Source organism: Mercenaria mercenaria, chromosome 6 (assembly GCF_021730395.1).
Source record: "Mercenaria mercenaria strain notata chromosome 6, MADL_Memer_1, whole genome shotgun sequence".
Classification (NCBI taxonomy): Eukaryota; Metazoa; Mollusca; class Bivalvia; order Venerida; family Veneridae; genus Mercenaria; species Mercenaria mercenaria.
This window is the reverse complement of record NC_069366.1, coordinates 44,090,129-44,117,744: the sequence shown is the minus strand read 5'-3', so window position 1 is coordinate 44,117,744 and position 27,616 is coordinate 44,090,129. Positions and strand designations below refer to the sequence as shown.

The 27,616-nt window shown below is 33.8% G+C and overlaps 2 protein-coding genes across 3 annotated transcripts in view; both read left to right on the top strand.

Moving 5' to 3' along the window:
- LOC123548461 (uncharacterized) overlaps nt 1–27,616 on the top strand; it is a 74,219-nt gene that overhangs the window by 12,697 nt on the left and 33,906 nt on the right. The gene's annotated exons all lie outside the window — the stretch shown is intronic.
- Nucleotides 8,488–15,268, top strand: LOC128557700 (uncharacterized). Its single transcript, XM_053545701.1, has 3 exons — nt 8,488–8,703; nt 14,648–14,859; nt 15,103–15,268. Exons 1-3 carry the CDS (start codon nt 8,643–8,645, stop codon nt 15,196–15,198), a joined length of 369 nt encoding a protein of 122 aa, XP_053401676.1. The 5' UTR covers nt 8,488–8,642; the 3' UTR covers nt 15,199–15,268.

The window sequence follows — 27,616 nt, the reverse complement described above, 5'->3', positions numbered from 1 at the left end:
GTTTCCGTAAATTAATTTTCGGTGTCCGAACCTAAACAACGATATAACTATTGAAAAGCCAATCATATACCTTCATATACATGTACCTTCATTTATCATGTGCGGCTACTAAGTAAGCTGTGCGGACAAAGCGTTTTGCCACTAACCTCAGGATTGTGTGTTCGAGTCCTCTGTCTGACATAATAGTTTTTGTTTTGTTTTGTTTTTATCTGTAATTATAAAAGACGGAAACTTGTCAAAATTATCATGATTTATAACGAAATACTCTACTATTGATTACCATTCTTCTACGTACATAAAACCGTTCTACAAAATGTCGTTTAAATTCTTCAGGACCGGACAAGTATTCATTCATTCAACGGACAAATAAAATGTTTCATAAAATAATATAATCATAGATACAAATACAAACACAAGGAATTATGTTTAAAAAAAAAGATGGTTAGAAAAGAATTCGAACCCATGGTAACGTGTTTCCAAGTCGGTGAGCCTACCACTACACCACTGTGCCGTTGGTTCTCTAAATTGATTATTTTGATAAATCTAGATATTTTCAGGACACAAATATTGCGTAAAAATAACGAAAACGCCCGAAAATATTGGCGAAGATTAATGAGTGCCAGGTCGATACTTTCGGACAATACTATGCCCCAACGATAACTTGATAACTTTACAAACATGACTATAATAAATAGATTAAAATGGAACACAGGGAAATCAACATTTTTCTAACATGTTAAAATCTAAATATTTCTAGTTTAAGTACCAATTAAAAATTAGCTCAAAGGTAAAGCATACTGTCCATGTTAAACAGGTCTTTTGCCATGTGGGTTCGAAACTCAGCATCGACATTTAATTTTTATTTCATTTTTGCATAAAAAATTTAGATTCCTTCATATGATCTGTGGCAACACGACCGAGAAATATCTAAGGCCGATATGGCAGATTAGAAAGGTTTAGCTTCATATCAAAGATGATATTAATTAAATGCATGCACTTAAGCGAATAATGAACATAATATTATGTTATATAAAGACATATAATTATATGCAACCACAAACCATCAAATATAGAAACGATAATATGGGATCAAAAAGGAATAAGAAAAACAAACAAACAAAAATCTGAAAAAAAATATCCTGATTAGGATTCGAACTTAAAGGACTTGTACCAAAACTAGTTGGAAGCAAAGTCAGATGGTTAAGGTTTTCTCCAGGTGAGCGAATCAGGCCCATTTGGGCATCTTGTTTCTTTTACTACTTTCTCTATGTCAGACTTTATTTTGATATGAAACTATGTTCACTCGGAACAAATACATATAAAATGAAAATTAACAGAAAATCGAAGTTTAGCTTGCTAATAAACCGCTTTATTTCTCTTCCATTTTCAGATGGCCATGTGTTTGCAGGATCGACTTTCTAGCCAGTGTAAGGAAGAGAAAGGAAAGTTCTAAAAATGACTGTTAACTATTTGATTAAAGCGTTGAAGAAACGGACAATGTTTTTAACAATATGATATTGTAATACATTTGCATGAGTAAGAATTCGAAGTGTATTTAAATTTATATATTAACTGTCAGCTTAACTTGCGTACTACAATGTTTTTAAATTTAGGAGGGCATATAGACTATGAGCCAGAAGGGGTTTTGCTTCCCCCCCCCCCCCCCCCCGCCCCCCCCCCCGCCACGACCAGGGGGAATTTTGTGGACCATATTTTTTTTTAAACTTCAATGTTTTGGCATAAAGTTTGCAACTGGCGAGTGGGGCTTTTTTCCGTAACAACACCTTAAAATACGTTACCCTCCAAACCAATAAATTTTTCATCAATTTTTACAGACAAATGGTACCATTCTGTTAGTAAATCATTTCAAGTTTGCATATTTTATTTCAAGGTGCATATAGATGCTGCAATTTGATTAGATTTTAATGTCTAAAATGTGATGTTAAAAAAGAAAAATATCGGAAAAAGATACGTTACCCTAAAAAACAAAACATTTTTGGCATAAAGTTTTTACTGCAAATTTAGATGACCAGGTAATTAAACATTGAAGTTACTTTTAAAAAGTTCAAAGTTCAGCCAAAAAAATGATATATAGATTTCTAGTATAAGTTAAGGGAAAGCATACTTTTAGCGATTCTTAAAATGTAACGTCATTCTTCCAAAATATACTATTTTTCAATCATACCTAATTCAAACATGTTTTTCATAAAAATATGCTATCAATTTTATATTGGCAATCTTTAGTTACATGTAATACAACTATATACTTATTTATCAACAAACCTCTAACTTGTAAGATGTGTTACATTGAATTCTACATTACATTTTACGTTACCAAATATACAAATTATATTGTATGTCTTCAGTTTCTTTAAAACATACTTTATCATTTGAAAAAAAAATACAATATAATTCTGTTCTCAACAGTATAGTTTTGCATTTCAAACTGAAGGTTTAACTTAAAACACATGTATTAATATATCAAATTAAGATCAATTTACGTTACCGAACACACTAACTATATCTCTTGTGTTCTTTTACCTTAAATATACTGTAGCACTTAGAAATAGCATATTTGCAATTCAATCAAAATATGTTTTAACATAGCTTTACATTTTAACTTTAAACCCATGTATTTAAAAAACAATCTACGTTACAATTTACGTTACCTAACATATAAGCTATACATTTTCATGTATTCTGTATTGTGAACATATACTTTATCTTTGAAAAATAGCAATCTTACAATGATTATTTTGTTTTAAATATTTTGCTTTCAATTCTAAACACATACATTTAACAATCAAACTATGAAACTAGAACTTAATTTACATGGTCCATGATTACACCTTCACGAGAACACTACGCACCTAAACATTATTTAAACAATCAATATATATATATATTTAGCTATTTAAGCACATTGTAGCGACATATTTATAATATATACAGACAGACATTGCCCGAGACAGTGCTCTATAATGATCCTAAATTTGAAACAGGCATGTAAAGATATTTAGAAATCTTGTGCATGTTTATGCACACAAATGTTACATTTTATTAACTGCTGTATGTTGTAACTGTGATTGTTCTGAATGTACATTCAGTAGATTCATTCATCAACATAGACTTCATCCAACATGCTGTCAATCTCAACTGTATCCTTAAGTAGATATACATATAGCTTCTATAGAGCCGGTATCCAGTAATGGTCATGACTGGAATACTGTGACTTTCTTGTGTATATATGGATGGTAGTTCAATAAGACAATTATAGGAACTTCTTCAGAATAGGATATTCTGTAAGTGAAATTAATGTAACTCTAGTAGGTAAAGTAAAGTGCAAAATGGTACATTAGATTGCCCAGTCTGAAGGCAAGTTCTTACAAAACTAATTCTTTTGATGGCAAATATGGGACTTTAAACTTTTATGGGTGAAGACCGTTACCCCTTGACAAGTTTATTCCAGACAGAGGCCCTATTTGATTTCCAGTCGTTTGAACCTCAACTGGTTTCTAGAGAACCTAAGGTCGGAGACAAATAACAATATTGGAGAATATTGTTACTAAAAGTCAAGCCACTTGTGTGAAGTTCGGAGACCACTTCCTTATAAAGGTTTGTGGACCTCATACTAGCAATCCCATTCAACATCAAAAGCTCGCTAGAGTATTGCCCTTCAATCACACTGGGCAGTTGCCTTTAGATAATGTTGGTTACCAACAGTTAATCTACCATTGTTTTGTTTAGGTTATGAAGGCATACAGGCCTGGTGGGTGCCACCACTAGAAACCGTGTCATTGTATTCGGTACCACCTTCTCTAACAGGGTTCCATCTTCCTGCATTTAACCTAAGTGCATGTACATCAAGTCCATCTCCATAACAGCAACTATGGAACAAATATATGCTGAGCGATACTTGTCCTGCGTCACAAACTGCATTGTCGTTGTTTGGGGATCTGTGTCCTTTACGTCCATTTTACTAATTCCTTCATTCCGAGATTGGACACATTTCGGGGGAAAGGGTTGGGTTATGACAACAATTACCGTATGGACCTTGCTCCTGACACTATGGCTTTACACAATTATGGAAACATCGACTTGGAGGGGCTGGGTCTATGGGATGTGTTCAGGTCTCCTGTTCTGATGGATAGACAAGTAGGGGCACGTTGTGCCAGAGTCTCACTTATGGGTCTGGTTTTGGCTTGCTAACCCTTACTCAGTAAGTGGACGTGTGGATTTGGTTAAATGGCGGCAAGATCAACTTATCTCCAGTGTGAGACTGCAGTTATTTAACCACAACATCCTTTGTACTTGGGTTGAAACATGAGTCCCTTCCAGATGGGAATTGGTATTTCGGGACCTGTCGCGGGACCTGTCTGGTTTAAGACAAAAGTTTAAGAGATCCTTGGGCTGAAGGCCTTAGGAAAGGGACTACGGGTCTTGGATCATTTACTTTGGATCCTCTTTTAGATATTTGTCAGCAGAGGCAAAGCCCAGTCTGGCAATAGACGCAGAAACTGTGTTCATCTGTTTGAAGTCTTACCAGTCTGTTTATCCTTGTGAAAGATGCAGAAACTATGTCCATCCGTCCGCCAAACTTTCAAGAAAACCCAAGTTTCTCAGATTTGTATGTTTTGCTAGGTATCTTTACTGTGTTTTAGAAATTCAGGTCAGAATGGGTATCCCATAGTACACATTAGTATGGGTATGATAGTCCCATTCCTGGGTATTCCAGCACGGTAATAATTTGGTACATTTCTCCTTGCAACCCAGGAGTTTATGAACTAATGTAGTATGTGTATCACCTGGCATACATTAGTGTCAGTATTATGGTCCTTGCTCTGGGTATCCCAGGGCCTTAATAATTCGGTATGTTTTTCTAGGCATCCCGGAAGTTTATGAACTTGGGTCAGGGTATCCCATGACCTTAATTTTTGTTATTATAAGATATGTGTGGAATAACTGCTTCAATATAGTAATTAACCGATCATTGGGGAATCTCGTCTGTTTAAAGAAGGAAGTACAAAGGCAAAACCTCCATGTTAATTATCCTGCAGGGTATCCCTGTTATGTCTGATTCTGCAAGGAATCCATTTGTGGCTTCCCAAGCCCTTGTGACCCAATTTATAGAACAGGGCTGGGGGATTGTAGTGGGAGTGCTGTTAATGGTTACCAAGGTCACTGTCAGAGGTCACAGGAGAAACAGCAAATCAGCGAGGAGGATCGACATCACATTGCTAGGAGGACCAATCGTTTACGAGGAGTATCTCCTCTCGACCAGACTCTATTGAATGCAGTTGTATTTATTATCAACAACCGAAATCTAAGGTCATCTGCCTTTTAGCGTTAGAAACCTTTTCCGCCCCTAATAAGAGTGTCGACCCTGGTATAGTGAATACCATTTTCACTTCAAGCTCAAGGTCACACAGTCGTCAGAGGTCATACCTTAGGACTAATATTGCTTCCCATTGCAGAGATCATGTTATTTATTTATACTACTGATAATTATGATATGCAGTCATACTGGTACACTCAAAGAGCTATATATTCTTAATATACATTTAAATAATATTGTCTAATGAATTATAAAATCTATATACATCTATTTGATAATGTTGTTCATGTCTGTTGATGTTTATTTATAGTCCAATGTATAAATTTTTTAAAATCCAAACCATAATAGGTTATACCAAAATTTTAAATATTTTTTCTTTAACACATAGTCATATTTCCGAAAAGTAACGTATTATACGTGAGGTGCAGTTTTATTATATATAAATTTAATTATTGAACTGGGTATTGGCTATTATTATTATTTTACAACTTAAAAAATCATCATATTTGTTGATATATTTTTATGTTCTAGTAATTTCAAAAAGAGTAACGTAAGTTACGGATAATACATAACATCTGTTCACCTAAAATGATATGAACATATGATAATTTCAATTTTAAATACATAAACATATGTAAATATCTTGTTTATTACGATTAATTGTACAATTGGCATGTTTATAATATTAAATAAACATAAATGGTGAATTAAATGAAAATTTGCATGGTAACGTATTTTAAATCTCCGTAACTCGTTAAAGCCCCAACGGAAACTTGCAAACTTTTGTCTGTGAATGCCAACTACCATAAGGTTTAAGAAAATCATAGTGTTGAAAATTCCCCCTGGAGGGGGAGCAGGGTCACTTGTCAGCTCAAGGTCTAATACCTTTTGATGCACTTCCCAGAACACAAAATGATACAAAACGTAGCTAGCCAGATCTGTAAAATATCAAAACTCATTAACATATATTATTTACAGGGTGATACGACTTACAGAGAAGATGACCCCTAAAGTTTTGGGGTCACTCCATCAAAGGTCAATGTCACAGAGGCCATCTGCCTGTCACACTTCATTTTCGATCAATAACAGGAGGACCATTTGATTTAGAACCTTCAAACTTAATTGGGTGGCAGGGCTTACAAAGTAGATGATCCCTATTTTTTTTTTTTTTTTTTTTTTTTTTTTTTTTTTTTTTTTGGAAGGAGGGGTTGAGGGGGGTGCGGGGGAGGGGGTGTACTCGATCAAAGGTCAAGGTAACTAGGGCATGAACATGGAAAACAGTTTCTGATCAATAACTTGAGAACCACTTGATCCAGAATGTTGAAACTTCATAGGATGATTGGAAATATAAAGTATGTGACCCATATTGACTTTTGGGTCACTTTGTCAAAGTTCAAGGTCACAGGGGCCAGAAATAGGAAAACCGTGTCTGATCAATAACTTAAGATTCATTTTACCCAGAATCTTCAAACTTCATAGGGTGATAGGACCTACAGAGTGAATGACCCATATCACAGAGGTCCTAACATGGAAAACGCTTTCCAATTAATAACTTGAAAATCACTTGGCTCAGAATGTTGAAACTTCATAGGATGACTGGACATGCAGAGTAGATGACCCCAATTGACTTTTTGGTCACTCGATCAAAGGTCAAGGTCACAGGGGCCAAAACATGGAAACCCGTTTCCAATCCATAACTTGCGAACCAGCAGGCCCAGAATGTTGAAACTTCTTGGGATGATTGAACTTGCCGAGTTGATGATTCCTACTGCAGCCAACCATCAGTGTCTCTTGGACTTTTTCTTCTGTCCCCTATTGACTTCTTGCCTATTCCTACTATGCATTGGGGGAGACATGAGCTTTTCCACAAAAACATCTTCTAGTTTAACTTGGTATCTTTTCGTGAGTATGTTGTAGATGATAAAAGTGGAGTCCCTTTAAATCGTGTGCAATAGAATGGTGTACCATGTTGGTATTTTCCCAAAACGTTCATTCTAAATTCAGTGGAACGTTAAGCCTCGTTGGAAAATAGCCCCGAATGGTACCCTTCTGTAATAATGATTATGTCATTGTTTGCAAAACGATTATTTAACTGAGCCTACGCCTGTAGGGTTTACACTTGTATCACGAGACATGCGAGATTTAACATCTGCTCAATTAATGTTCGGGATATGAGGGTCGTTGTGCAAATAACCTTAAATGAATTCAAAAATGGACATTAATTACTCGTGAACCAATGCCTGCATTTGCTGGAAGTATTTAGTGCTTTGATTTGGATTAGTAAGCTGTCCAAACAACGTTATTTGATATGGCAGATTAATGTATAAAAGTTTTTAATTGACTGTTGTTACGGAGGTCTACGTTTGCAACACACACAATCCTATTCTGCGTTGTACTAAAGGTATGATTTAATGTTCTCCGCACAGGATGTCTGATTGAAGTAACAAATCGGTCCTAGATAGTATGTTTCTTCCATCAACATTTTTGCCTCTGTAAATGCAATATACTTATAAAAATAAATTGACTGATCATAGAAAACTGCAGGTCACAAGTTATCGTTAATTTCTATTTGCTTTATTAGGGTAAATATGCCATTAGCATGAACCTGGTTGTCGCAATTTTATTTAAATTCTAAGAACCTTCTAAGCACATCGCGGCTTCCATTTTACTCAACATTAACATAGCCACATATATCATGAATTCACTAATGCCTATTTAAAACTTTTCACACCAAACAAATTCATGTTTATTAACATTGAGATTCAGGTGTAAACCAAAATGTAAATGGTTGAGAGCAATAGTCTATAACTGTAGAGCACACTGCTGGTCTTAAAATGGATGAGAAAAAAATGAATTTGTTTGAAAGTATGTTACGTTTGACAATAACATTTCTTGTATTTCTTGTTTAATTAGACTGTTTACTGATCAAGCTATTATCAAGCTAAGAACAATCCAGAAATGGTGTGTTTTCATGTAAGCAAAATACTAGATATTGACAAGATCAACTATCAATAGATCGTCTATAAATAGATAAATTCTGGATTTGCAATTATACGATAAATGACATTGAACTGCGACGCTATTTATTATGCCAAATGCACTTTTTGTAAAAGCTTACTCATACGAAAGATAAGAACAGGCGCGTATTAAATATCATGCCCTTCCTATATTTTTGGGTTTTGTTTGTGTTTATAAAATGATAACAGATAAGCAACCTATAATCATTTTAAACGCTATTTTATCATGAAATATTTTACTTTACTTAAAGAATGTTGTTTTAAAACCATTTAAGTTACTTAAAGAGAGTATGATGAACATTTTGACAATTCTGATTCTTTTCGGAGTATATCAGATTTATGCTCAAGAAGGTAAGGCTATATCTTATAAATAATTATTTACTCCACAATTTTTAAAAAGGAAATGAATTTGATATGTAAACATAATGTATGAAACTTATATTGAAATATTTTACGCAATTATTAAACAACTTAATAAGAAATTCTTGCGCTTTGCATTTCTTTATCGTATTATAGGTTATTACCATATACATTGCAAGACTAAATTGTGTGCAGCCTCACAAGATCCTTTTTAAACGAGACTTTGTTCTCCAGTTAATAGCATTTTGGCTACAGATATTTTGATTAAGTAGAAGAGTGATTTACGTCATAGGCATACCAGTAAAAAGTAATATGTCCATGCAGTTGGCGGCTGTAATTATAATATACTGGCCTGGATCCAGGGCCGGGCCAAAGGGAGCCGTGCCCTCCCCCCCCCCCCCCCCCCACACACACACACAACAACCAACTATTTTGGCAAGGCAATAATATTTTCTCAAAATTTAGACCCAAAAATGCACCAGAGGCCGCCATATCATATGTATATTCCCAATTTTTTAAGAGGGAAACCCCACTGACCCCCCTTAAATAAGGTGGGAATGGGGGTCACTCCCTCCCGTACCTCAAATTTAAACAAAAAATGCCCCAGAGACCATCATTTCATACCCTATATTTCAAAAAGGGCCCCTTCGCGTACCTATCACCTATCGGCGCTATACGCCTTCGTTCTAAACTGGTGTATTTCTGGATAGTTTTGGCTGATGCAATACTATATTGGGAAACCAAATTTAAGGTATTGGACCCGTAATAGAGTATCTCCTTTTTGATGAGTATTCAATTCCTACCATAAACCTACTTTGACTGCAGTTTTCAGGGGTGCATAGGTTCAAGCCCCACTGGGACCCAAATTTTCTTTCCCATATTTTCCTTTTTTTCTAGTAAGTTTTTACTCCTTTCAAGACTTATTATGGATGTTTTGTACAAAAGCGGAAAATTTTCATTTTATAAGCGATTTCTTGCTGTTCAAAGTGAATTTACCTCTGAATCAGGAGGGGTAGAGTTAAACATCTTTAAAAATACTGAGTTACATACGGTAAAAGTTCTCTATTTTGCCTTCATTCTTTAGATTACATATTGTGGAAGAAATGCAGGTAGGTTTTACTTATGCCCCAAGGTTATTTTTGAATGAAGTGAGCAAAATTCAAAACAGACCTACAGGATTCGACTTTAATTTTTCAATGTTGGAGTTAGAATTCTGTCTCATTAAATCTGTTTACTTGAGGCACCAAAGAAAAAAAAGATATTTACAGTTTTATTTTGTGTTTTATAATTGTTTAACAATAGTTTGATGTTTCTTTCATCAAAATTAATGCTGTAATGAATTCTCTGCAAACATTTTAGATAGTGGCCATCACATTGAAGTTTGTCTCTATTTGAGCTTGAGGAAATTCCATAAATTATACAAAATTTACAAAAAACGGCACGGTTAAAGTTGTTTAAAATTTGCAACACGGTGCGAAACATGGTCAACTTTAAGAATATACCAAGCAAATACCATTTTTAAAACATTACTATTAGGGGTCCAATACCTTAAATACTATATTGGGAAACCAAATTTAAGCAGAACTAAATGTATCTTCTATAAATAGAGCGTGACGTCTAATCTGATAACCAACTGTAAAGTCCCGCGGAGGGGAAAAACTTTCAAAATTATCTTAATATTTGTATGGTATAATAAAAAAAATGTTGTTAACTGCAATTACCATTTTTCTTTTGAAAATTGTATCAGTACCTGATTTCTGTCATATAATCATTTGTAAAAAAAAAAACTCGCAAGTCTACTTTCACATTCCTATCTAAACACGGAGGAAAAGAAATTACAATATCAACGTTACGGTAGAAGTTTGATTTTAAGAATCTGAAAGATGCACAAGTAGAGTACTTGAGTCATTGTTGTCAAGAAGTAAGACTTTGTGGCTATTTTAATAACGGGCTACGGAAAAACACTAATCTTCCCACACATGCTGGACCAATTTACCCCCTATGTCATAAAATATTATAGCCATTGTCTTGGTAGACTATATCACAGAACACAGAATCTGAAAAGACTGATCTCCCAACACATGATGGACCAATTTCCCTCTTATGTCATAGAATATTGTAGCCATTTGTCGTGCTAGACTATAGCACAGAACACAGAATCTGAAAGTGCTGCTGTTGATGCTGATGATGATGATGATGATGATAATGATGATAGAGGTGGAAATGTCCCCATACAAAATATGTCAAAGGGGATATTTGCATAATGTTTAATACTATATGTACACCCACAAGCAATTTCAAGTACAAGAAAATCTTGTTAGACAGTTTTAACTATTTCATTTTATATATCAGCACCTATTTTAAATGTGATTAGAATAATACAGTGCGTATCCATTCGGGCTTCCAAGTTGTACTATACAATAAGATAAGACTTGTATTTATTATCACCTTCATAAAATGTCTTTTGGGGCTTAAATTCGAAATTCGAAATTCTTTACTTTTTCCAACCAAAACTTTTGATACATATTATGTAAATTATATCATTTAAAGCACACGGCAGTGTGCTTTTACGTCCCTACGTCTGAAGTGTAACGTATTTATGACAAATCTTTTCATTATGACGCGTTACCCCTCCCATTTGAGTTGATGCGACGCAATATCCCCCTAACAGGCCCTGACACCATTCCCCTGCAACTGAAAATGAGCACTGTACAGTTATTTTGCAGCCTCACATAGTTTCAAAATATTCCTTTTTGCGGTTATTTCTTTACCGGTCATGCAGCCGATTGGGAAGTATAAAAAAGATAATGCACATAACAAATATGTAATGTATTGAAGTCATGCCATTAGAGTGGCCATTCATCTAAAATAGTTTAATGATCCTGAATATTTTAACAAATAATACCCGAACTACTAGTACAAAGAACACACATGTTCCTGATTGTATTGCCTCTTGAACTGCAATTTAAAAGGTAAGACAGAGCCTTTTCTCTCACACATATATATATATAATTCTACATGTTACTTCAGAATATACCTACTTCTTCCATGTATATAAACTGTAACATCTTGTCAGGATTTAAAAAGGAATGTGAAAACAAAAATTATGGTCTAAAACAAATTCAAAGCACCAATCACGGCAGTTCTCTAAGATGTCTGAAACATTTTTAAAATGTGCTACCTCAAGACTATGTGTTAGAAAGAACGTATTATTTTTAAAAATCTGGAGCTTACGTGTGAGGACAAGTGCCAGATCAGGATTCGAACCTGAGTCCTCCCAATGACATAGTGTTTGCATGTCTCGGGTGCTCTAACCAACTGAGCTACCTGCTACTGACTGTCCTCATTGAGATATGAGAACTCATTTCCGAGCAAACGAGGAGTTCTTTATGTCAAAGAGACTTGTAAAATGGAATAACCAATAACAGTTTCCAAAGATTGTAGTACGAGTTTACTCTTCTGATATCATATCAGCTCCTGTGAATATACGGTTAATTCAAGTTTGTAACAGAAAATAAAATTTTCATTAATTAACAAGAAAATAATAGCCCTGGTAAATTATTTTAAAACTGCTACTGGGTTCCGCAATTTGTGAGACTTTTTTATATATTGACAAAGTTATACTTTGCTGATTAGATACTGTGCAACAATGAACATATTATGTTTTTTACTGTTGAAATAGGCTATGGTCAGTATTTATTCACAGATCTAAACAACTTACATATTTTCTACAGGCTTAAGTAGTGCTCATTAACTGAAATGAAAAATAAACGATTTTGCAGGTTCTCGGTTTGGACTCGTAATTACTAATAAAATCTGTAAGAAGATCCTTTGTAAGCATAGAATGCAAACAAGGAAAATAATTGCTGACCCTGTTTGACTGAGTCTGTTAAAGACAGGTAATGGAAAATCCACGACGACCAGCTTAAGATGAATTTTGTTACATATTGAATGCACTCCATGATTTTAGACGATCAGAAAATATAGCAATAAGAATGACAAAAGATCATCTGAGCACTTCTGATCCCAACATATCTCATTACATAAAAGAAAATAAAACATGAGTTCAGAACTACAATATACTAAACGGGTCAAGCTATAAATAAAAGAGGGTGTCTTATTTCTAGGCTTACATCTACATTGACTAGGGTAGACTAGTAGTTTGGGATCCTACCAAAATAAAAAAAATCATTACACTCATATTTTGGATAACTTATTGTTTTACTGAAACATGCCCAATTCAAAACTTTTGTACATTCATTTAGTGTACAATAAAACACATAAACATTTTGCAGGTAAATAAATAGAGAATATTAGGTTACTGTCTGATAAATTTAAATTTATTAGGCGAGTTGAAGAAAATATATTAGGCGAGGATCTGCCGAGCCATATATTTTTTCGTAGACGAGCCTAATAAATTTTAATTTATTCAGACAGTAATCTAATATTCTATTTATCCTACCTCTTCAGAAAATTAGGAAAAAGTCGTTGGAAAGAGCAACAGCGTGCAGACTTGACGTCATATAATATGACCTTTGCTAGTGTAATTCAGTTTGGGGAAAATTGAAAAAATGCAATAACTTTTTTGTTTCTGGATAAAAACTTTTGATTTTACCACTTATTTTCTTAGTTAGGACATTTCCAATACAATGATAACAGTTTCAATGAATAATTCGGAAAAAAATGTTTTCAAAATTTCCGACTGAAGTGCTGTAAAAGTGAAAAATAGCAATAACTTTTGTTGTTTCGGGATAAAAACCTTGGATTTGACCACTCATTTTCCAAGTTCAGACATTTCCAATACAATGGTGATGATTTAAATGCAAAATTTTGATAAAATAAGTGATTTCAAAAGTTCCCGCAAAAGTGATATCTTGACACTAACTAGATAAAGCAAAGTTTATTAGGCAGGCCGAAATTACGCTATATCTTATATGAGGGTAGGATAAAACAAGCTAAACGGTACTGTTTTATGTCCCATATTAATGTGGGGCATCAATCTGACTAAAGTACATCTCCAGTTAACGCTACGCACACTGGATCTGAAGACGTGCTATTGATAGCCTCGTTCTGACGACCCTTCCGCTAGCCAATCACAGCCTTACTTACAACATTTTGTATGTAAAAGAAGAAGTTTAAAAATCTATATTTAGCCTGGGTTTTTCATGTTTATTATGACGGCCACATCATGACTGCGCCGTCGTGTTTTGTGAGGTATCATATGTCACGGTACGGACTTGGTCACGTAAGTGGAGAATATGTGTCAGGCAGCCAGTTAGCTCAGTTGGTAGAGCACCCGCCCTATAATCGAGGTGCCCCGGGTTCGAGCCCCGGACTAAATGCACATTTTTCTCACCCAGTGACATTTTACGCTATTATGATGGTTCAGCCAAATGCTTGTTGAAATGAGTCGTCTGATTGGTTCAAATAAAAATAGATTTGCGAAAATAAAAATAGCAATTATATTGGAAATCCAAAATATACAGAAGACGAATAAGAATGGGTCATTCTCAGATCTTCGTTTAGAAGATCAAGTACTTTAGTCAGATTGTCTGGGGCATATACCGTTGCTGCTGTCCGTTCGTCCGTGCGTCCCGAAATCTTGTGTGTCCAACCCTTCTCACACTATTAGCCTGATTTGCTTTACACTTTCACAGATATTTGACAAAAGTAGTGAATATACGTAAAAATACAGTCAAGTGTTATATAAATTGTGTAGGCAAGTACCTTTCATGAAAGCAGAAAATGAGTGTCAATACACAGATTGATGGGACTACTAAACGTTGAATAATTGTCGCAGACATTAAAATGTTATAGATATACACTTAAAATAACCTTACTATATGATCTCTATTTCTCCTAATGTATAGTTTACATATAAATAATCTATATATAAATATACTTGTAAGTAATATTATTTTTTTTATTCAAACAGAATTCAGTGAAAGGACAGGATACGACCAACCTACTTTTAAACAACCAACAGATGTCAAAAACACAATAATTATTTATGTGACTTGTGTTCTTGGGTTTGCCGTGTTTGCTGTGATGATTTTGACCATGGTATTATGCTGTAGAAGGAATTCATGCCGCTTAAACAAGATGAAACTAGTTCAAGAACTAGATGTGGAGTTAGCGGAAATAGTTGTATGTTTCACAGTGTCTGTCATTGCAAATTTAACAATGCTATTAAAAATCAACATTTCTAGCAATTTTTTGTCAGTCTCATTCAAATTCATTGCTATAAGTTTCTACAAAATGTCACTGAGTGAAAAATAATTATACATGAGTATAACAAAATTTGGATGATTTCAAGGCCTAAAGATGCAGCACACTGTCAACTTTATTTCCGAATTAATAATGTTTTTGTTTTCCTTTCATCTGTTATAGAATACACAACAAGAACAAAGAGAAAATAATGAGACCGAAACATTGATCGAAGGTGTAACACAGGCAAACAATCGTGCAGATCCCTATGATTACTGAAACAAGAGGCAATACACGGCACGCAGATGATATACAGATCCTTTATTAGTGGATGTCAGTGTTTTGTTTTTGTTGACAGTGTTTGTTTGTTTTGTTGTTTTTTTTCGTTTTTTACTTACTTTACCTATGTTTTTCGTTTTTCGTAGCATTAATTCAACTTTGAAACAGTCTCACTTAAGCAGGTCAGTTATCTTCATTCTGTATTTGGAAGACATGTATTTCTGTTCTCTCGATTTTTATTAAAAAAGAAGGCATTCTTACGACTTTTAGAGGAAGCATTTTTCGTTCTGGGTACCATTACGTATATGAGTTTAAATAAAAACAATGGCAGCCAGTAGAAATTTTAAAAAAATCGATATTATTGTAACATATGTACAGCTAAATGTCTTTCATTTTACATCGAATATTTATTGCTTGATTTACGTTTCATGGAGGTGTTCTTTCTAACTCAAGGACTAGCAGTGTTTTATCAACAGATACTGCTTTGAACTCACTGAATAACGGTACTGTTTTACTTTTTATTTACAATTTCTTACTAAAAAGCACTTTCTAAGCTTCTAAAAAGTTGGCATCAGTCATAAGAGGTGCCTTTTTAAAAAGCATGCATAAAAATTTATTTATGTGTACAGATTATACCTGAAACAAAACTAAAAAAAATAAAAACCTCGCACACAATGATAAAATTATCAGTTGTTCGAGTAAAAGCCGCTTGTATTAGATGCAAATGACCAAAGACAGTTACACAGAAGCATTGGTTTTCAAATAAAATCATACTGTAGTTCACGTTAATTCGGACGAATGAGTTTTGCGAGTGTGTTTTTCTTTCAAAATCAAAACAAAAATGTTCTCATTCGCCGAATAAATACGCGGCGCGGATTGCGCTTTGTGTCCGCGCTGAAAAACCTTTCGTTTAATGCAAAATGAAAATAGTGCAAAGCTATGAGTAGTTTACACAAAAATACCACGTTTGTGTTTCAATCTAAGTGTGAAAGTCAGAGTAAGAGGAGTGGCCTATTCGGCCAAACGGTTGATGACTTAACATCACTTGCCCTTAACTCTATAGGTTCTAAACACCGCTTGAACTGTCACGCAATGGTGCTATGTTGCTTGCTTTCGAAAGGTCCTTGGTTCTAAACATAATTACCAAAGGGACATCTGGATGAATCCTTCATTCTACAAGGTTACAAGAAAAAAAGCTGGTTAGCGCCCATTGTGTTATTGCTTTTCTATTGAAATTTTCAGTTTAATACATACTCAATGGTATGTCTCATGCAAAAATGAAAGCAGCATTTTATGACTTCTAAAAGATGGAATGTGTTTATTCTCACGTATTGCATTTAGAATAGATGTCTGCTAGTTCTAGATGTATAGATCTACTAAATGAAACAGGTAGCAATCACGTTTCATTTAGAAAAGTATTTGCAATAGATTTGCTGATACTAAGCTTATCAATTGGCCGCCCAAAATGACTAGCTTTACTTCATGTCCTTCGTCGAGAAGAGGCAAATGAAACAATTATGTTTCATTAAGACTCTTTGGATAAATTACAATGATTTTGCTGGCCAATGGCTTACAGGAAGCATGATCACCAAAACAAGAAAAGAAATAAAACAAAACATTTGAAAGCTTCGATTTGTGTCGTTGTTTTTAAAAAAACTTATTTCATAATTCCAGCCCTACTTGACCGGTTGGAAAATGCCACGAGGCAGTCTGATCTTGTGAGAAAGTCAAGTTCAGAAGCACAAAATAAAAAAAAGTCATGATCTTCTAAATTTCCTTGTCGTTAATAGTAGAACGATGAAGAAAAGTATTGCACTGTTATGATAAGCGGTAATGATTCATGCATTACATAATCTACCATTAAAAGTGTGCACATCTAATTTAGAGAATAATATTGATTACAGCACGTATTCTGCAGTTCTGTAATGAAATGCATTTCACTGGCGAATCAATATAATATTTGACAATCATCAATCATCCTTATGGCTAATGATTGATCAGAATGGATATGCGCCTTAAATTTATTCGAAATATAGAAAAGTTCACGCTCATTTGTTAGTGATTGTAAATAAAAAATGAAAACAAAGTAATTCAGTAGTTATATGCAGTATATTTATATAAAAAAAGCAAGGAGTCTCATAATGTCTGTGAAATATGAATGAAAACTGTCTACTACAGTATCAAGCTTGTGAAAATGCAAATTACTATTGACTTATTTATGAACTAATTTAAGGTAGAAAACGGAAGTGATTTGGTTCGGGGAACCACTTTATTAATTAAAAAACACCCATGTATTTGTTAAGTATCAAGATAAAGCTCCATAAGCGTAGGTCACGCAAAGTAATCAGCAATAAAATAAAAAAATGTCTATCTTTACTTATAAGACAGTTTCTGTGATATTGATTTAAGACTTACTACAGTTAGTTTACATCGAGGTCTGAAAAAGCTGACGTTCTTTTTGAAACGTTACCTAGATTTTTAACATACCAGCAAGTCGAAAGAACAAGATATCTTTTAACACAGTTGCTCCATTTTATTTTTACAGTTTACTAGATATTTTCATATACCTCCCTTTCCACTATTTTTTACTTTTTTTGATAAATCCTTTACATTGCTTTCTTTATCCTTGTTACATGCTACTTATTTGAATAACATTTATATAGATGTTGAGTATTGAAGATTAGATCTGTAAAATAATAGATACAATTCAGTTCTGATCTTAGTTTAATATCTTTCAAAGTGCTTGAAAAACATAATAATTATATTCAGTTATATTTGTCATTTTCCCCAGTCTTGCATTGTTTTTTCCGTAAGGCTGATACAAATGTACAAAGGGCACAGAGTTCTGATCTTAGTTTAATATTTTTTAAAAGAACATGGTATATTCATTTATATTTGTCATTTACTCCAGTCTTGCATTTTTATCGGTAAGGCTGGATACAAATGTACAAAGGGCACAGAGTTCTGATCTTAGTTTAATATCTTTTAAAAGAACATGCTATATTCAGTTATATTTGTCATTTACTCCAGTCTTGCATTGTTTTTTTTCGGTAAGGCTGGATACAAATGTACAAAGGGCACAGAGTTCTGATCTTAGTTTAATATCTTTTAAAAGAACATGCTATATTCAGCTATATTTGTCATTTACTCCAGTCTTGCATTTTTGTTTTGGTAAGGCTGGATACAAATGTACAAAGGGCACAGAGTTCTGATCTTATTTAATATCTTTTAAAAGAACATGGTATATTCAGTTATATTTGTCATTTACTCCAGTCTTGCATTTTTTTTCGGTAAGGCTGGATACAAATGTACAAAGGGCACAGAGTTCTGATCTTAGTTTAATATCTTTTAAAAGAACATGGTTTATTCAGTTATATTTGTCATTTACTCCAGTCGTGCATTTTGTTTTGGTAAGGCTGGATACAAATGTACAAAGGGCACAGAGTTCTGATCTTATTTAATATCTTTTAAAAGAACATGGTATATTCAGTTATATTTGTCATTTACTCCAGTCTTGCATTGTTTTTTTTCGGTAAGGCTGGATACAAATGTACAAAGGGCACAGAGTTCTGATCTTAGTTTAATATCTTTTAAAAGAACATGGTATATTCAGTTATATTTGTCATTTACCCCAGTCTTGCACTGTTGGACACAGAGTTCTGATCTTAGTTTAATATCTTTTAAAAGAACATGGTATATTCAGTTATATTTGTCATTTACTCCAGTCTTGCATTCTTTTTTTTTCGGTAAGGCTGGATACAAATGTACAAAGGGCACAGAGTTCTGATCTTAGTTTAATATCTTTTAAAAGAACATGCTATATTCAGCTATTTTTGTCATTTACTCCAGTCTTGCATTTTTTCGGTAAATCTAGATACAAATGTACAAAGGGCACAAAGTTATTCATGTTCTTTTTCTAGACCCGTTTTGATCTCCTTGTCACGTTAAGAATTACAATAGATGTATATGAATTACTTTTCCCTTACTACAAATTTATCTATATATATATCTGTTTTGCCGTTCTGTATTCGACTGATTTAATAAAAAAATGTGAATATTTAATTTTGTTCATTTACACAAATTACCAGAGTGTGTAATTGACTGGTGAAAGACGACTATAGCATTCAGTACGCTGTGTTACCAACTATTTCAAACCAGATCTTATATTATGTATTTGCAGTCTTTATTTAATGAGTAAAGAAATGGTACTAATATGGACTATGCATTAGGATGCATGTTATTATACCTAATCAAAAAAATTAACAAAGTCTGCTAATTCGTATCTATATGAACCTTATTAGCACCGACATTCAACAGCTCTATTTCACCACTTTTCTTCATATAATTAATGTAACCTTAAAGTATAATTATCAAACGATTCATATAGCGCATGATTTGTAAAGTTTTTTTTTATTTAGTTTTTTTTTATTTTTTACAATAAGTGTAGGAGATTTAGATTCTTTATAAAAGAGAATCCTTTATAGCAGTATCATGCATATCCGCCATGTGAGACATAGCAACAATATCCTAGAGATGGGGGAAGTGGGGGGGTGGGGGTGCGTTCCGTATCGGAAAATCCGATCTATGCAATCTAAAATGTGTTAATGTATACATATAAAGTAATGTGACACTATTACTTCATTAATAATGTAAACAGTATAGTTTATAAAGTGTTGTATGAAACGTATCCCTGCATTTGCATATAATTCTTTTAATAAAGAAATAATAGTGAAGTGTGATTATATTTATGAATTATATAATTGTTTTATATCGTTAAACATATGTCTCCATATAAATATTCATATATATATTCCTTTATTTCCTTATGGATCTCATTCATGGACGAATTGATATAAAATGTTTTCTTTTTTTTTTTTTTTCTAAATAAAGTATGAGCATTTAGCAGCAATATCTTGTTTATAACCTATGCTTTTTGTGTTGATGAATCGGTTCGCTTCATTAAACACTACTTATTTAATAACCACGTGTTACATCATCACGGCAACGTTTTCAGCTATGTCAAACTTTCATACGAAAACGTTTGGCAAAGTAAAAATCTACAGAATATTTCCAAGTTGGAACTCTTTGTCAATTTATTTATCTGTAAAAGTGGTCAAGGTATTTAATAATATCCAATATTCTTTACCGGAGACCGAATCTTTGTATATCCGAATAAAAGTAATAGGAGTTTCTCCAACGACAGCCACGCTTCGAGAAGTACAGAACATGATAAATAAAGTCTTCCTCGAATAAGTACTCATAATGGTTAGATGAAAGTTTAGTTAATAACAACGTAAACATCAGCCCGTGATTCGATACTTTTCTGACCTAACTGTACCTTCAATAAAGGTTCCCAAATTCTCCCGTATTTCCGAAAAAAAGTTGGAATAAAGTCTTAAAACCACATTCTGTACGTACAGCTTAATCGCAAAAGTTGTACAAATTTAAACATATTGTAGTGCCCCCACCCTGGTCACTGTACTTTACTTGGGTTAGGGTAAAAAATGTAAAACATAAACAGACCAAGGGCAAGGGGAGTATACAGTCTGGGGACTGAGTCCACCAATTACAATACTACAAGGTTATTCATTTTGAGGATAAGCAATATGTTGACTAAACTAGGGTCTGGTCGCGACCCTATAGGCTGGTAGCGCCTAAGACAAGGCTGGTAGCGCCGGAGTTAAAAAGGCTGGTAGCGCCGAAGTTAAAATTTATTTCAAAGTTTAAAATAAACTACTGACCACATTCCTTTCGGCTTCAAACAACTTTTTATTTATGGGAAGCCTTAACAATAAATATTAATTAAAACTGAATAAAATAATCAGTAATGAAATATCTGGCAAAAGTCGTGTAGCAGGCGGACCGAGAACCAACTCTAAAATTACAGAGTTTTCTAAGAGAAAAACAGCCAAATACTGCTAATAAATATAACTGTATAATTTAATGATAATAAGTACCGTGCAGTTTCAAAGTTTGAATAATTCGTATAGGTTTTAGAAGTGTAAATAAAAAAAAAGTGTCTAAGAAAAAACTGACAAACAGCCTTACTATACGTGAGACGGAGGCAAAGTGATGATTCTAGCGTTCTAATAACCTTTTCGGTATGCATGGTATGCAAATGAGGATGTAATACCAAATCTAAATAAGGCCAAAATCGGAAATACCCGGACAGATCCGTAACCGAGTTGAGGCTACGAACTTACTTCGGCCGACCATGACGTCATTCGGGATACGAAAATTTCCTTATATGTAAATAAGGCGGAGCTTAGCCTCTAAACAAGAGTAAACAACCAAAGTCGGACAAAAATAAATAATAAAACAATATAGAACGCTACGAATCAACACTACATGCCAAGTATTAAATATTAAATACTTGACAATAAAAGTTAACTATTTCTGCAGAATATGAAGCGATTTCGGTCCGCTTGTACGAGATTTAGTCATCCGGTGCATACGTACTAAAATCCAATATGGTTGACAACTGTCAAAATTTCAACTGACAAAAACTTTTATCAAGCTTTTACAAAGTCAACAATGGACATTACATAAAAACATCGATTTAATTGAATACAGCAGGTGATTGTTGATTGAACTGTTGAATAACTCGGGCTGACATTATGTACTTTTATAAAGAATCCCTGCGAAAGCTAGAATTACAGTTTCACTAACTGACACAACCGCCTGTCATAAGTAGAGTTCTGACATTTTGAAATGTAATTTAGTAAACAACCATTTAACAATGCGACTGGTTATTTGTCAATACCTAGAAATGTTACAGAACAATGAACTGTGATTAAAAAGTAGCCTGACAACTTTAACATCAAAATTAAAAAAAAAAAACTACTGATAGGCTGTAAAAACAATGCAAAAACAGTTGCATCATGCCTCACAATATCTACATAAATTTACTCAATATTGAATATCCGTGTATTGGTACACAACTGGAACTGGCAACAGAAACTGTGAATGAATTGAATAAGGGCTATTGATAAACATAAAGAATTCCCAAATATTTACAATTTTTTTAAACACAAATACTATTAATTAAGTGTTAGTCCCCCTTGCCGGAAGTGAATTTTACTTTAATCACACAAGTTATGCTGTAACCGCAAAATAACCAGTTGAACCCGGTGCAAACTACAGTGAAAATTCCTTTCTAATCAAACTACCATACAAAGGTGTTTTGGATACATACACTCATTTCCAAAAGAAAGTGTGCACTTAGTTTTCTGTTATTTTTTCTCGGTTATTTTCATGAAAAACTTATAATGTTTGGTACCAAAATTTAAATCAGTTCGTAAACAAATTGGTGTGCATTTTAGATTTTGAGTTATACCTGAGAGTTAGTGTATGAAAAAATGAAACAAAAACGTCGGGGAATTTTTTGAAATATTTAAACTTAAAAAGTGCACACTTTCTTTTGGAACTGAGTATATACAGATTTCTGTGAGTCTGCCTTATACATAATAAACTGTCGATTATCATGAATCATTTACAGGTTCTGTAAAACGTTCAGTGATTCCTGTACTGTTTTCAAATAATATTCTAACATGGCTCGATTTGATTTCCCGTTAAACAAAGAAGGAAATCAAGCTCTGTATATTCTGCTAACGCCCTCGTGGTTCAATTCCTACGCATCTGAAGTCTGAACCGTGGTAAATTAGACGATAAACCACTCGAAGGCCTTTATTATTTGTTAATTTCAACACGCAGTTTTGTTCGTAATGGATGAATCTTTCTTTGTTGTTGTAGTGTTGTTTTTGTACTGTTTAACACTTTCTACATACTTTCTACGTAGTTACAGTAAAATACACAATATTATAATGTAAGTACATAAACAATTTATCAAGAATGTCTTATTATTTTTTAGAATTAATTGAGTAATATCAAGATAAAAGGAAATCATAATTAGTTATATACATTCCTGTCAAATCTTAAGGAAATCAAACAAATTGATTCAATGGCACATAAAAAAAAAAACTTGTTGTTATTAGCAAATGCCACATTTGACACAGTAACTTGGTTTTCGGCCGTGTAAACAAATCGTGTGTTTCCTATAAATAGCTTGGCGGACTTTTCTGTTTAGAGATCACCCGACTCGAATCGAACCATTTTGCAACAGTACATATTACGCGAGCGGTAATTATTGATAAGCTCGAGAGCCAGATACAAAACGGGGCCAACTGATAACACATTCCAGTGCATTCATATTACCTTGGGCATACCACATGCGTTGAATTTGACATATATCACATATTGAACACTGCATGCCAAACCGTTTTATTAACTGAAACTGTCGTACATGAAGTATACAAGACAATAAATAACATTGTCATTATTGTAAACATCGAAAGTAAAGGTGGTCAGTCACATTTGCGCAACATTTTTGTGAAATTTTTCATTTTTAGTTTGTTCTGTTAGAGAGTTATTAAAGGAACAAAAGGACCCAATTCATAGAATGAAATCCCTGTTAGAAACTTTGTAATTTATTATCGCTGCGCAACCAAGATAGGTAAAGGGAGGTAATGATATTCTTACAAACTTACATTTCTAATGAATTCCAGCTAAATATATATACTTGTCAATGTAAATACTTGACAAATATAGTACACTAGTTCTTATATTCATATGATTTCCTAGGCAAAGTATGTTTATTAAATTTATACATATGCTGAAATAACTCGATTTTGGTTGGGTAACCAGGGCAGGAAAATCAAATTTCAAAAATACCTCCAGTGAATTTCTAACATGCATTAAGCAGTCAATGAACACAAATACGTGTAAATGATCATCACCAAACTTGATCGAAATCTGATTAACCACGTTTAAATAAGGATGGTCTTGTAATACATATACATGTAAATTCAACCAATTCACAGCACAAATGTTTAACTTTTCCCTTCAGAACTGTGATGCGCAAATAGGTGCTCGTTTCTGTTTGAAGCAGGAATTTACAACGGATAGTATCAACCAATCGCGTTTCACGTACACGGATTAGTAAGTAACATTATAAACATAGCAGTTTTCGCTACCAAATAAGGATAGCCAGACGTTGATTTACGCATCAATTTACGCAGGTGATGTGTATTGACGCATGTGTTTGTGTATATGTGAATCACGTACTGCGCTGTACTGATTTTTTTTGAATACCCGACCCAATTTCAGGAAAATTAATTGTTGAAACTCCAATTAATGTATAATATGTACCAACATAATAATGCTATTTTCTCTCTTACTGTCACGAAATTCTAAGTAAATAACTACATGGCTCTATGAAATGTCATGGCTAAATGCCATGCCAGTTGTCACGGCATAATTTTATGAACTACTGTCTGGGCATGTTAACGCATACTGTCAAAATTGAAACATTACACTTTGACACAATAGACAAATTAAACACAATCTGCATTTTAATTTTATCAAATGTGTTATGACAGTTACTTAAATACTGTATCATTATTTGCTTAATAAAGACGTGTTTTTTTCAAGCATGTATCTGTCACTGCGTTTTTGACATAAATGCCACATATCTTAAGTTACATCTTATTTTAATCGAAAATGCATATTTTGCCCATTTCTGCCGAATTGAAGAGTAGAAAATTAATTTCATCCAGTCTTTGACCACTGTGGTAGCCGAGTGTTTTGATCTGTCAAACATGTCCCCTCCCAAGCGAAAAAAGACAGAAACATCGCGTAAGTTATGCTGATTTCTACCATTTAAAATAATATATATAACAAAATTTTGCACCGTTCTTAGCTCCAATTCATAGGTTATAAGATGATCAAAGTATTCCAGTTTAAATCATTAAGCGATTAAAACGTGCAGATTATGAAAATCTAGAAGCGAAAATGAAACTTTTTAAATATCAAAATTCTTGCAATTGTATCATCACTGAAAACTGTTAAGAAGAACGAAGAAGCAATTTTGCTCTCAACTGAAAATTTATTATTTATGCGACAAAACACAACTTGGAGTGAGTCAACTACAAACCACATGTATCAAATATGTAACGGTTTGGATAAAAGTAATCGAAAAAGAGTTAACGGTTTGGATTTATTTTATGTAACGGTTTGGGAAATTCACATGATCGGTATCAAGGTTGATAAACCAGATACAATACAGATATTTCCTTCAACTATTTCTGGAATATCAGAATAGCATTGAATATGGATGACATAAATCTAATGACTTCGATATTACGGCAAATCGATACAAAAAGGTTATACATCACCAAGAATTACATCTAGGGAAAGAAGCAAACTGAAAGCTTTTAAACTAAATGGCTAAGCTTAAAGGAAAAACTGTGTATAACGATTCAAGAATTAACGCTGTAACAAATTATTTGTGTTACTGATGCGTTAGAATGTGTTAAGTGTAACAAAGGATTTATTTCCGGAAATATTTATAAAATGAAGCACGATATATCCTGTTAGGTAAGTCAAAACGACATGGGGTGTACGTACGTTCCAGTGCCTAACTGGTTAAGACATTATTCCTTTTCGAAATCAAGGGTTCGATCACAAGCAAGTCTTCCTTCTCTAAGATAATTTTATCTAAAACAAATTCTTTTAAAGTTCATTTGACTTCCTCGTTTATCAGTCGCGTTTAAAGAACATCGATCAGTACATGAATAGAAACTAGGCCCCTATAAAAATGTTTGTTTGCCGTCTCCATAAGCAATTTAAAAGCAAACGGCAAATTAGATTTTCTCAATTCCAAAAGGAGTATGAAGAATATACAGGGCTATTGCAAACATCCGTTCGTCGGCTTCAGCGTCCCGATTTTATAATCGAAAAACAACTGCTCACTTGATGATCTGGCATGTAACGCACATGTTCCATAACTCTAGAAGCAATGCCCCTTTTTCGATGTGGCATTTTTTGTAATTTACAGATATCTCAGTAAGCATTAGTACAATGGATTAAAACTTCCTACACCTGTTTACTGATCTATTATGCAATAAACGGCATCATAATAACATCTGTAAAAACATCCCTTGGAAGCATAGAATGCAACCAATAAAGAATAATAGCAGACTCGGTTTGATTGCATCTGTTCATGAGAAGTAATAAAAACACCTCTCACGCTCCCTAGCACCGGCTTAAGCGGAACTCTATTAAATATCTATTGACTGGACTCCATGATCCCAAAGGACCAGAAAATATAGCAACACTGAATCCACTGAATAACTTTGATTTTGGATTTTTACAGAATTATTCCGTCTCTTCACCTGTACAAATTTTGTTAAGCTTTGGTATGGACGTATGTATGTTTGTTTCACTGAACACCTTTAAGAACAAGAGATCACAGAGTGATCTTGGCGCCGACCATTGAGTCATTTTTGAATGTTCCAAATTTCAAGACTAGCTCAAGGTCAAAATCAAGGTCAAATTTCGTTTCGGTACACAACACTGCGCACGTGGTTCATGCATGTGGTCCAAATTTGAAAGCTGCAGCTTGAGAAATGTGAAAGTAGGTTACTAAATCAACTTCAAGGTCAAAGTTCATTTTGGTACACAAAACTATGCATGTGCTTCAGATTTGGAGGCTGTAGCTTGAGAAATATGAAAGTAGGTACTAGGTACAAATCAATGTCAAATTTCAATTCAGAACACAAAACTATGCATATGGACCAAATTTGAAGCCTGTAGCTTCAGAAATGTGAAAGTAGGTCACTTGGTCAATCTCAAGATCGAAGTTCATTTCGGTACACAAAACTATGCATGTGGTCCAAATTTGAAGGCTGTAGCTTGAGAAATATTAAAGTAGGTCACTAGGTCAAAATCAAGGTCAAATTTCATTTTGGAACACAAAACTATGGATGTGGTCCAAATTTGAAGCCTGTACCTTCAAAATGTGGAAGTAGGTCACTAGGTCAATGTCAAGTTCAAAGTTTTCTTCAGTACACAAAACTATGCATGTGGTCCAAATTTGAAGGTTGTAGCTTCAGAAAGTAGGTCATTAGGTCAAGATCAAGGGAAACTCATGTCAAGGTTCATCTTGCCACTCAAAACTATTGATGTGGTCCAAATTTGAATGTTGTAGGTTATGGACTAGAAGATTCCGTACACAAAACTATGCATGTGCTTCAAATTTGGAGGCTGTAGCTTGAGAAATGAGAAAGTAGGTTCTAGGTAAAACTCAATGTCAAATTTCAATTCAGAACACGAAAATATGCACATGGACCAAATTTGAAGCCTGTAGCTTCAGAAATGTGAAAGTAGGTCACTAGATCAATCTCAAGATCAAAGTTCATTTCAGTACACAAAACTATGCATGTGGTCCAAATTTTAAGGCTGTAGCTTGAGAAATGTGGAAGTAGGTCACTAGGTCAAAATCAAGGTCAAATTTCATTTTGGAATACAAAACTATCGATGTGGTCCAAATTTGAAGCCAATACCTTCAAAAATGAGAAAG